The sequence below is a fragment of the Dendrobates tinctorius genome, unplaced genomic scaffold (assembly GCF_039654945.1).
Source record: "Dendrobates tinctorius isolate UK_male_01 unplaced genomic scaffold, ASM3965494v1 ptg000104l, whole genome shotgun sequence".
In the NCBI taxonomy this organism is placed as follows: Eukaryota; Metazoa; Chordata; class Amphibia; order Anura; family Dendrobatidae; genus Dendrobates; species Dendrobates tinctorius.
Window position 1 is genome coordinate 16,734,976 of NW_027361772.1, and position 13,203 is coordinate 16,748,178.

A 13,203-nucleotide genomic window follows, 5' to 3' on the forward strand; every position below is an offset into this window, starting at 1 on the left:
GGCAGCATTATACCCTATGAGGAGGCAGCATTATACCCTATGAGGAGGCAGCATTATACCCTATGAGGAGGGCAGCATTATACCCTATGAGGAGGGCAGCATTATTCCCTATGACGGGGTGCATTATTCCCTATGAGGGGGGTGTATTATACCCTATGAGGGGGGCAGTATTATACCCTATGAGGGGGTGCATTATTATACCCTATGAGGGGGGCAGTATTATACCCTATGAGGGGGGCAGTATTATACCCTATGAGGGGGGCAGTATTATACCCTATCATTATACCCAATGAGGGGGGCAGTATTATATTCTATGAGATGGCTGCATTATATTCTATGAGATGGCTGCATTATATTCTATGAGGGGTCTACATTATATTCTATGAGGGGTCTACATTATATTCTATGAGGGGGCTACCCCAACTCCTGCTACATAATTAAGACATGTACAACCTTATATTATACCCGGATATTAGTGTGTTTTACCGCACAATTGGTGGTCTGGTATTTAACTCTATGCAGCTACATAGTGGGCCCCAAGAATGATTTTCTCTGGTGGGCCCAAGGTGTTCCAGTCCGACGCTGGTCACCTCCCTTAGGATTTTAACTAGGGCACTCCTCTAGAGGAGTTAGAAAGGACGGCCGCTTTTGCGGCTACCCGGACCTGGCGAGAGCAGTCACGCTCAGCCTAGAAGAGCCGGTGCATTAAGGAATTACCCGAGACCTGCAAATTACAGGCTGGTCTTCCGCCCTGGTCTCAAGTTGTTTAGCGACCGCCAGCGGAAGCATCAGCTAGGAACCTCATTGCTTTCTGCAGTAGGGGTAGGGAGTCAGGTATCTTTTCCCCTGAGGTGCCCCGAGTCTGTGCGTAATCATAGAGACAGGGTATGTAAAAGCTATATTAGCTTCTAGCAGATTTGTAGAGGTGTCCCAGGACTTCCTTGATAAGCTTTCAAAAAAAAAAAAAAAAAATTTTTCCTTGATCCATTGGATCTTTGAGCTGGGAGGAGCCATCAAAGGAATAGGCTTTTTTTTAGGTAGGCCTTTTATGGAGGATCAGATTCTGTACATTCTCGTGTACAGGACACCTTCTTTGGGCTTCATCCCAACATCTCGTCCTGTACCGTGTATTTAACTTCTTCCTCCTCCACCCCTATGGTGCTCTTAACCATGCTGATTAGCTCACCCACATTCCCGGAACCAAGTGATATTTTTTTGTTCCCTAATTTTAGGGGTGGACGTGGAAGAGGAACCCTCAATCTCCCGAGCGTCCTCTGAATCCGAGGACTGAATTTCGCCTGAAAAATGAAGAAACAGCCGACAGCACATACAGGATCATGCTGGAGATGCACGCTTCCAGTCCAGAGACCCAAATGGACATAAAAATGCCAAACAAATAATGTAGAGGAGCAGCATCCAATCCGGGTGAAAAAAAAATGCTTACAAAAGTTTATTCTGCCATTGAAGAAACATACATATGAATTTCACCTGAGTCTGATTCTATCAGAGCTTTCTTCCCCCTCCTAGAGGGAGGTGTTCTGGGAGAAGGGAGCCATGGAGGAGTGAACCTCCTGTATTATGAGGGATTTGATGCTATCCAGGAGAGAGGGCTGCTCAGCGCGAAAGACCTCTCCATACAGGACAGGCAGAGCTTTCCCCGTATGTCAAGGGAGTCTGGCAGCACACATTTTACACTTGTGGCTGGTCCTCAGGGTCAGAGATCTTTTCTCCCCCTATCAGAGAGAGAGAGGTATGCTAAGCCATTTTAGTAAATAAATGCTTGGTAGCCAGGGCCGACGCCTGCTACTTACAGTAGGAGGGGGTACGCTGGGCTCCGACGATGCAGAGAGAGGGCTTGTCACCGTCCATGCCATCTACAGTCAGTGTCAGACAGGTGTCTTACCTGGTGATCTCCTCACCTGGACCTTGAAAGATCGCGGGTCCAGCGTTGTTTGTGCACCTCCTCCTCCCTTTGGCCCAATGGGGGGGAAGCACATGAGGACGCCCCAGAATGTGACCGCCGGTCCCAGGAGTAACTCGCACTCTCCACCGTGGAACGCATAGGGACAGACCGGAAGCGACACGCGCCCCAGTGGAAAGCCTAGTAACGCCCGAAGTGGAGGAACACCACCCCCGGCCAGCATGAGCCCCCAGGAACCGGCAGCTCCCCGGCTTCCTTCTCCGTGCTATCTGGAGGCCCCCGGCGCACACATCACCGCCTCGCTTTACCCCCGAAGGAGGCCCAGGAGAGTCCCGAGTCCCACCATGCAGGCAGAGACGGGAGCAGCCACCGGAGGAGGAGAGCAAGGCCCCCGACCTCGGCTGCCCGGCCTCTGACAGGTATCCCAGCAGGTACTGGACGTGGGGTGCTCCCAATCGCAGGCCACGGCAGCACCATCGTTGACCTTTTCATGCCCCATAGGGGACAGGAAAACACTGGTGGTTGCAGGAAGGGGAGGGGTATTTAACCTCTTTGTGTTCCTGTCCCCAATTAGGGCAGGGAAGATATCCTCCAATGTAGCTGTCATGGAAGGTGACTGGAGAAAAATAAAGTCAAAATAATCACAACATCTTTATTTATCTTACAAATGGAAATGCAGCCAAATGGATGGACACAAGTATAAATTTATGTTTATAAAAAGAATCACAGTAATCCTGAAATGTAGATGGACATTAGCATGATACATTCATAGATGGTTCTCCTCACCAGCCCCTCACAACACCTACCACCTTATCACATAGTGTATATGCAGCACTGATCCTAGGCCCAACCATGGTCAGGATGGTCCCTATAAAATACGTAACTTTTCTGTAATAGAACGAGTCCCCCCCCGTGAAAAAAAAAAATCTTAATTTTATGTCTTCTCCCAGAAAATTCAATTCCTAAAGCTGCATGTTCGGCAGAACTGTCATACTGTAATCATGTCAATATGCCTTATAGCATAGAAGTGGTCCCTTTGTTTTTGTTTTGGACATGCGGCGAAGAAGCAGCATGGGGTTCATTACAGTAGGTACTGAGCAGTGTAGCTGTGAATCACTCCCCCAACTTCAGCACAAGCAGACAGTTTCTGCCTGTGCTTGTATTCTCACACTCTTCCCACTCCTTCCCCTCCATAAAGTAAAGTAGGAGGTGCAATCTGGTTCACTCACTACACATGGAGCCCTTCTTTCTTTTTTTTTCTTTTTAGTTGAAGGGAGGCAGGACGATGGGTGGGAGAAGTTGCTCATAAGTGGATATTTAACAAGAAATTTTACAAAATTTCTAATATGGTCACTTGTACTATTCATCTTTGCAAACTTTTTTTCAAACAACACTGACCAGCTGAAGGTTAGTTCATTGGCCCTGGCTTCTGGTTAAATACAGCAATTCCCAAACTTCTTGAAGGCCAGGCAACCCAAAACTTGAAATTGAGACCCCACAAAAAAGGAACACCCACCCACTGTGCAAATGGATTGTAACACTAGACTGATTGTGACGGCCTTAGCGACCGCACCACTAATAACCGTAATTGGGCTCATTACACAGGAGGATGTAGATCGTAAGACTAGTCCGGTGCATCGCCAGGTGCTGTACAGTGTAGTAACAGGACACATCTGATGGGGGCTTATAACTAGCGATGAGCGAGCATGCTCTGGTGCTAAACAGAGTGACTCAAGCGTGCTCGAAAAATAGGTTCCAAGTCCCTACACCTGCATGACTTGCAGCTATTAGCCACAACACAAGGAGAGGTTGCCTGACAGCCGCAGGAACTCAAACTTATTATTCAACCATGCTGAAATCATGTGGTTTGCACCTGAGCATGATCAGATAACACCTTATCCTAGCACATTCACTCATCATTACTTCTTAGAACACAATTACAACAGAAAATAAAAATGCTCACCATTTTTCAGCACTGAGTGAATATATGAATATTAATGTGCCAACATTTAATTTGCTGTGAGGTCACAAATCATGCCCACAACACTCTCCTGGGGAAGGTAATGAGTTTTCTACATCCGTGGGTCAGCTATAAAGAATATCTCTAAGGCCAGTTTCACACGTCAGTGTCTCCGGTACGTGTAGTGACAGTTTTCTCACGTACCGGAGACACTGACACACGTAGACACATTCTAATGAATGTGTCTATGCAGATGTCAGCGCGTTTTCACGGACCGTGTGTAAAACCCGCTGACATGTCCGTTTTTGTGCAACAGCACGGATCACGTGGACCCATACAAGTCAATGGGCCCGTGTAAACACGTACCGCACACAGATGCTGTCCGTGTGCGAGATCCGTGTGCGTTTAACATTGACATCAAACATCAAAGGGTTAACATTGAAAATAATTTTTCAAAAACACGGACAGCACACACGGATGGCATACGTATGCACACAGACAGCTCCGGTACCGGAATTATCTGGACGTGTGAAACTGCCCTAACACAGCAGGATCAGAACATTGCTTTGACTGCAGTTCAAAGAACATATCACTACTTTTTAATTAACTAGTTCATGACCAGGCAACTTACCTCCCATTCCTGTCTAAACGAGATGAACAAAAAAAAAAAAAATAGATGTGCCTAAAGAGCTACAAAATTTTCTCCCTCTAGATAGTCATGTACTTTTTGCATGTTTTTTGTGATAAAGCTTCTTGTCATTTTTTATTTTTTTTGCAGATAAAAGGAAATAAGTGTCTGTTTATACCATTTTTTTCCATGACCGCAAAAGGACCACAAAAAAATAAAATAAAAAAAAGTTCCCTATTGTGTAACAAATGTTCAATATTTAATTTATTTAAAAATACTAATATTTAATCTGATTTCCTTTGTAATTGGGGCTCGTATATTAGTCCCAGTTACAGGGGAAATGCAGTCCACATACCAGAGCTCTCTGGGTCTCCCATGACCCATCAGCTCCTACTGGCACACTATACACAATGACCACTTGACCGCTGTGCATGGAGAAGGAAGTATAGTCAGCGCGTCCTATTAGGCCCCGTCCGTATAAAGTCGATACCAGGAAGGAAAAAAAAAAAATAAATAAAATTATCAGTGTTTGGATCAATGTGCCATCAGTGCTTTTCCGGTATGGGAAAATAAATCAGATCTTTTTCTATACTTTGTAATGTTAAAACACGTACAGCACACAGATATCATTACCAATGCATCAGGACAATTGGAAAAATCAAGGCTAAGCGCCAGAATTGGCACATCTAATGGATGTGCCATTTCTGGGGCAGCTAAGGGCTGGTCTTAATAGTCTGGGAAGGGGCCAATATACATGGCTCTTCCCAGTTTATTAACCCCTTCACTACCAAGGGTGGTTTGCACGTTAACTCCAAGGCCAATTTTTACAATTCTGACCACTGTCCCTTTATGAGGTAATAACTCTGGAATGCTTCCATGAATCCCGGTGATTCTGACATTGTTTTCTCGTGTCATATTGTACTTCATGTTAGTGGCAAAATTTCATTCATATAACTTGCGTTTATGAAAAAAAATGGAAATTTGGCGAAAATTTTGAAAATTTCGCAATTTTCCAACTTTGAATTTTTATGCTCTTAAATCACTGAGATATGGCACACAAAAAACTTAATAGATAACATTTCCCACATGTTTACTTTACATCAGCACAATTTGGGAACCAAAATTTTTTTTTGTTAGGAAGTTATAAGGGTTAAAAGTTGACCAGCGATTTCCATTTTTACAACACCATTTTATTTTTAGGGACCACCTCACATTTGAAGCCACTTTGAGGGGTCTATATGATAAAAAATACCCAAAAGTGACACCATTCTAAAAACTGCACCCCTCAAGGTGCTCAAAACTACATTCAAGAAGTTTATTAACCCTTCAGGTGCTTTACAGGAATTTTTTGAATGTTCAAAAAAAAAAAAAATGAACATTTAACTTTTTTTTCACAAAAAAAATTACTTCAGGTTCAATTTTTTTATTTTACCAAGGGTAACAGGAGAAATTGGACTGCAAAAGTTATTGTGCAATTTGTCCTGAGTATGCCGATACCTGATACATGGGGGGGAAACCACTGTTTGGGCGCATGACAGAGCTCAGAAGGGAAGGAGCGCCATTTGACTTTTTCAATGCAAAATTGGCTGGAATCCAGATCGGACGCCATGTCACGTTTGGAGAGCCCCTGATGTACCTAAACAGTGGAAACCCCCCACAAGTGACCCCATTTTGGAAACTAGACCCCCCAAGGAACTTCTCTAGATATGTGGTGGGCACTTTGAACCCCCAAGGGCTTCACATAAGTTTATAACGTACAGCCGTACAATTAAAAAAATCATTTTTTCCACAAAAATGATCTTTTCACCCCCAATTTTTATTTTCCCAAGAGTAACAGGACATCAAAAGTTATTGTGCAATTTGTCCTGAGTACACTGATACCCCATATGTTGGGGTAAACCACTATTTGGGCACATGGCAGAGCTCGGAAGGGAAGCAGCTCCATTTAACTTTTTTGGCTGGAATTGAGATAGGACGCCATGTTGCGTTTGGAAAGCCCCTGATGTACCAAAACAGTGGAAACCCCCCAATTCTAACTCCAAACCTAACCCTAGCCCTAACCCTAACGGGAAAATGGAAATAAAGTAAAAAAAAAATTATTTTATTATTTTTCCCCAACTAAGGGGGTGATAACGGGGGGTTTGATTTACTATTTATGGCGGTTTTTATGTTTGGCGGCTGTCGCACGCTAAAAGACGCTTTTTATTGTAAAAATAGTTTTTGCTTCACCACATATTGAGAGCTATAATTTGTCCATATTTTGACACACAGAGTCATGTGAGGTCTTATTTTTTGCGGGACGAGTTGATGTTTTTATTGGTATCATTTTCGGGCACGTGACATTTTTTGATCGCTTTTTATTCCGATTTTTGGGACGCAGAATGAACAAAAAACAGCGTTTCATGAATTACTTTTGGGGGGTGCGTTTACACCATTCCGCGTGCGGTAAAATTGATAAAGCGGTTTTATTCTTCGGGTCAGTACGGTTACAGTGATACCACATTTATGTCTTTTTTTATGTTGCGGCGGTTTTATGCAATGAAAACAATTTTATATAAAAAATAATTATTTTTGCATCGCTTTATTCTGCAAGCTATAACTTATTTTTTTGCTGAGGACGTGGTGTTGTGGCTCGTTTTTTGCGGGACAAGATGACGTTTTCAGCGGTACCATGGATATTTATATGCGTCTTTTTGATCGTGCGTTATTGCACTTTTTGTTCGGCGGTATGATAATAAATTATTTTTTGCTTCATTTTTAATTTTTATTTTTTAAGGGGTTCGCTAAAGGGGTTAACTAATGGGACAGTTTTATAGGGTGGGTCATTACGGACGCGGCGATACCACATATGTGTACTTTTATTTTTTTGTTGTTTTCAAAAAAAAAGAATTAGGGAATTTTTTTTTTTTTTTTTAAATTATTTTTACTTTTTTTTTTACTTTATTATAATGTCCCATGGGGGACATCGCTGATCTGTCACATCACAGATCGCTGTGATCTGTCACAGGCACTGCTGCAGGCTTCCTCATGCCTGCACTCTGCGGGCAGTGAGGAAGCCAGCTCCCTGCAGGCCCCCGTCGCCATATTGGATCCGGGGGACCTGAAGGGAAAGCGACCCCCGCAGCGGTGCTGCACATCGCGCTGCTGTGGGGGTCACAGGCAAGCATGGAGGGAGCCCTCTCCCTGCCGATGCTTCCTTTAATCCCCGGTTCACCGCGATCATGTTTGATCGCGGTGTGCCAGGGGTTAATATGTCGGGGTCGGTCCGTGACCGCCCCTGACACATCGCGCCGGGTGTCAGCTGTGATAATCAGCTGACACCCGGCCGCGATCAGCGGCGCTCACCACGTGAGCGCCGCTGATCGCATTAGACGTACTATTCCGTCCTTGGGACTTAGGTCCCTGGTCACCTGGACGGAATAGTACGTCTAATGTAGGAAAGGGGTTAATATCAGCCGGCAGCATCTGCTTAGCCTTTGACAATTACAAATAGGGGGGAGAACCCCACATTGTTTGTTTGGGGGCCCTCCCATTTTAATAACCAGTAAAGGCTATGCAGACAGTTGAGCTGTTATTAATATTGGCCCCTTCCCAGACTAATAAGCCACAGCTGTCTGCTTTATTTCAGCTGGTTATTTAAAAAAAAAAAAAAAAACTCCCACTAAAGGGTGTTCCTTTATTATATGTAGGGGGCTTGTGACATTAAATATCTATAATACATCTATTCTATCTAGACCTGTATACAAGATTGCTATATACGTTGTTTGAAAACTAGCTTTAAATGACAGAATTACAGTATTTTGTAATTGCTAGTTGAGAAAAATCACATCGTACTCGCATTAACTTTTCTGGATCAACATCAGATCGATTTTTTTATGCAGAGGAGAGCGAGTCTTAAAAAGACATTACACGCCAGTCTTCCGTAGGGTTGGTTTGAAGCCAAAAGTTGCAGCTCTAAGGGACTGTCGATCCAAAAATACTCCTCATTCACATTGACTGGGGTCCTTCACTTAATAGGTATACAGGACATTCTGCTTTATATACATAGAAGTTAAAAAGCAATGCTTCCTCTTAGAAAGCAAAATCACCTTCTCATACATACATGGTCCAACATACAGAAGTTGTGCTTAGCATCTTCTTCCAGAACCCATTGCCTTCTCCTGAGAATACAGGGTTCAATACAAGTCCTATTTCATAGAAAAAAAACTTCTAATATAAACTAAGAGGTTGCAAGGTCATGATGCCCTAATAAGGCAAACCGAACAAGGTTGAGTGGATGATCCCTTTAAATCCAGCACTGTGTGATCTTCACACACACGGCGCATGTCCCAGTCCTATATGACCCTCTACACATGGCTACAGAACCATTTAAAAAATATTGACAGCACCGACCTGGATGTAGACGCCATGACAAAGATCAAGTCTTGCTATTGTAACTATAGCCTGATCCGGGTCGATTCCGTCCGATGCGCCAAAAAGGACTAGATTAAATGCAAATCCACTATTAAAAAATAAAAATCAGATTTGCTCCTGAGACCGCCACAGTCACACCTTTGTACATCAGAAGCAGATGAAAGTCAATAAATAAGGAATGCAAGAGTCTCTGCTATAGTGTCCTTGTCCCCCTATACGTCCAGAGTGTACCCCGGGGTGCTCAGCTTCCTCTCCTGAGCCGCCGACACCCGTCCCTTATTCCTGTATGGCTGGTGACAATCTCTGTCTGATAATGAAGGGTAATACTGTCTGTAGCAGAGGTAAGCGAAGGAGAATCCGATAATGGCGCCAACCACCACATCTGGAAGAGGAGAAGGAGAACAATGACCAATTAGTGAAACGGACCACAGCACCATCTTATGGATAAATCACAATTGCTCCCAGATATGTCTTTAACAGATGGTTGGTGGTGCTGCTGAAACGGTAGAAGAAAACTTGTAATGGGATAAAGCATACACTAGTCAATCTGTGTCATTTTATCAAACAGCAGTGTAACCACACACACCAGGCAATGCGGGAGGGAGATGCATGGTGGCCAGTCAAAGTTACCCCACACAAAACAGCCATAGCCATCCATCACCTCCCGTCCTAGGTGGCATTTTGCCGTTACACCGCTGTTTGATTAAATACCACAGAAAATTGGTGAGTGCCATGCTTTTGTTTTTAGATGTTACAATAGATCATAGACGCAAAAAGACTGAACAGGACATAAAGAATTTACTCTGTCTAGTTTAGACCACCCAGCTTACCTCTACGGGTAACCCCAGATGATAGACTATTACTGGGGAAACCGACCAGGCCTTGGATGTGGGTGTGTGACACAGTGAACATAAGTAGTTTGAGAATGTACTGTGATGTCCGCACCGGCCATGGGTCTCTTGCCCTCAAATGCAACAGTCATGTGTCTCCTGGTCAGGAGATCCACAGCCGGTTCAGATATTGCAGCCCTTACCCCGTACCATGAATGTTGACCAAGTGAGTAACACACGGATGTTATTGATTCCACACAGGGAGGATAGCTTAGAGGCGGGTTCCCCAACACAGCCAACACAAGCTTTTACCTAAACTTTTCCAATTTCTAAGTGTGGTCTTATATGTAACTGTAAGAACCACAGAATTATCAGAAAAGTCATGGTAGTCACACTGTAAACTCACCAATTCTGGTTTAATTAACATGTCTAAAGACGGGACAAGTTGTCATCTCAAGCCCCTTGTCTTCTAGTTTCTGCCGATCCTCGGTGAAGTTTGGTCTACTTACTCAAGTTTCATAGGTGCCCTGCACATGCGCCAAAAGCCACTGCCAGGGGCAGCCAACATCACCGAGCACACAAACTTGGATAGGCTTGAGATGACAATCCACCCTCAGGAATGTCAGAGGCTGAATGGGCAGCTTTATCGGCAAAGCCACCATGACTTCTGCTCAGAAGCTCCACATTCCTCATTCCTTCAAGATCATTTACTTTACAAACTATTACCTCCTTCCTTTACATCCAAGGACATCTTTGGAAAGCTTTAAAAGGCACTGGGACGCTGCTGCCAAGTGACTACCTCCTCATCTCCTGCAAGGCAGCTTGTATATAGTGTGCAATGCCAAGAAGGATTTTAGAAAAGGTTTGTCATACGATTACATATAAAGATGGCAGCACGTTAAAGCGCAAACTATTGTCCGCTGCAGGTGTCTAAAGGGCAGAAGGAACCATTGTAGACCGAGACCTTGGTTGCCAATGATATGGACAAGGAAAACAAGTGTGAACCCAACGACAAAAAGTATTGTGACCTATAGGGGGATTTTCTAATATCATGATCCACTTCCATAGGCATCAATATGGAGTTTGTTTCCTTTACAGATCAGGGCTTCATCTCATCTGGGAAGGTTTTCTATGAGATTTTAGTGATGCCTATGGGAATTTTTACACCTTCATTCAGAAGATCACTTGGGAGGTCAGACCCAGATGTTGGAGATTGAGCCCAGCTTCACCTTCATTTTAGTTGATCCAAAGGTGTTGGATGGGACAGAGGTCCAGGATCTGCGAGACCGGTCATGTTCTTCCACCAAACTCCACCTATGTCTTTAAGGACCTTGTGCAATGGGCACAGTCATGGGAAACATAAAAGGGCAGTGTTGGGAGATAAAATTGCCTATAATATTGCCTCAGCAAAAGACTTTTTTCACTGGAACTAAAGAGCCTTGGCCGCTCCCAGACCAACCACCCCCTATCTTTATCCCTCCTCCAAACTAGACAGATGGAACATTGCATTCAGGCAGGGAACGTTCTCCTGGCATTTGCCAAACCCAGACTCATCCAAGTGACTGAAAAGTGTGAAATCACTGAGGTGTGTACCAATACTTTTGTCCAGTGTACCATTATGCAAAAAGCTCAGCAGTTTAATCTGAGCACTTATAGCCGCACCGATGTCCTTACCCTGCCAGTGGTGCTTGTAGTCACAGGTCCGGGACAGAGCAATGGAGGCAGCACACAGAAGAGGAAATAGGAAGCTGCACAATCTCCAGGAATGGCCACGACCACCAGGGGAAAAGCTTCCAAGCTTGCCAGCTATGTACAGGGCAGTAAAGCCCAGCCCTGCAAAGGCAACTGGATAAAAGAAATAGACCACATTTTTGTATTTTTCAGAGAACTACTGCAAAAAAATAAATAAGTAATCTGACAAATGCCACCGCATGCCAACATACAGACCCCATATATACCTCTAGCCAGGGGTCACTTATTGAAAACGTGAATATCCAGCCTGCTCTATTAAAACCGGACAGCCACAGATGGGGAAATGGCACCAACAAAAATACATGAAGCCATTATTTTATATAGTGTAGAAGGAGGAGGCAGTGCGCTCACATGAGGAATGGCCACTGGGAAAACTTTTTCTTCCTTCAATCACAGTTTCTAGGTCTCCTGTACAGTCGAGTCCTGGTGACTCACGACCATCTGGAAAACAGCGGAAGAAGAAGTCTGGACGGGGCCTAAAACAGAAAAAAAAAAAAAGTTTCACTAGCCAAAGCAATATTCTCAATCTTAGACTTCCCCTTAAAAAGAGGACAGGTTACTAAAATTCTCCCCCCGATTGTGGCTGCAGAGCAGAACATTTATTTTCTTTCCCCAATTTACGCCTCTATTGCAAAAATATTAGCAATTAAAGTATTTGCCAACTAATGAGTTAACAAAAGTTAGGTCCGAATGAGTGTTAAAAAACGGAAACATACAGGGAGTAGACCCACTTGGACGTAAGTTAATTTATGTGCTAAATGCTTATTACAGAAATTAATCCTCCCCCCCAACCATGGGTTGTTCCAGATATTGCAACTAGGCCCTACTAAAGTTAACGGCGCCAAGCTACGATATCTTTCACATAGCCAGGTGGTGTTGTCACTGAAAAGACACAGCCATGTTTTTTGTAATCGTGGACATCCTAAATGCTGTGTTATTGGCTTATATATGGTGCCTATGGACCAGATTCCCATGAAGAACCGATACCTCAGCTGGACGGCACTCACCTTCCAACTATCAGCTTTACTGTATTGGTGAAGATGCCATTCAGACCAAGGGAGAGGCTGGCAGCTGCAGGGAAGAGAAGACAGTTATATACAAAACGCGCCAGTCCTCTGTGGGTGCAAGGTGAAAAACAATAACATTCTGTGCAGCAGAACTAGGGCAGGCTCCTTTATTAGGGATCAGAGGGGCTAGAAACGCCTCATCTGTACATTAAATTAAATGGACACCTGTAAGGCTTCATTTTCCATGAGGTGTTGGGACAACTGGAAAAAAAAAATTAAGTCAGCAATGTTTCCTTTGTTGGTCTTAGAAATTACTGACTGGGTAATTTCTATCATTATGTGTACACTCTACAACCAATTTTTTTTGGCTCTAATTGGTAAATACAAAGAAAAAAAACAAAAACAGAACAACTTTGGAAATGGCGCCAATTAAAGATATCTGAATATTTTCGGCTTCCAGCTCCCGTGCACGTTACTCTGCTATCTCTAGGGCAGCAAGAAGGAGAGGATTGAAAAAAGGGGCATCAAGACCACCCAGACCTGCAAAGGACCTGCATACACAGTTTTATTATTAAGCCTAACACCTGGCTTTTCTTTTACCCCTACGAATTAGTGAAATAAAAAAATGGTAGTTAAAAAAATAAAAAGATTCTATGTAGAAGGTAGGCGAGGAGAAGATAGGAGCTCTGCCT

At 43.8% G+C, this 13,203-nt stretch overlaps 1 protein-coding gene across 2 annotated transcripts in view; it reads right to left on the bottom strand.

The window, feature by feature from the left end:
- Nucleotides 1–2,553: 2,553 nt before the first annotated feature.
- PLPP5 (phospholipid phosphatase 5) overlaps nt 2,554–13,203 on the bottom strand; it is a 42,023-nt gene continuing 31,373 nt past the window's right edge. For both annotated transcript variants that reach the window (XM_073588827.1, XM_073588826.1), the window contains exons 5-8: nt 12,512–12,575; nt 11,856–11,980; nt 11,427–11,597; nt 2,554–9,304 (exon numbers count right to left, since the gene is read on the bottom strand). In XM_073588827.1, the coding sequence (XP_073444928.1) occupies nt 9,135–9,304; nt 11,427–11,597; nt 11,856–11,980; nt 12,512–12,575 (530 nt within the window). In that variant the 3' untranslated portion in view covers nt 2,554–9,134. The remainder of the gene's footprint in view (nt 9,305–11,426; nt 11,598–11,855; nt 11,981–12,511; nt 12,576–13,203) is intronic.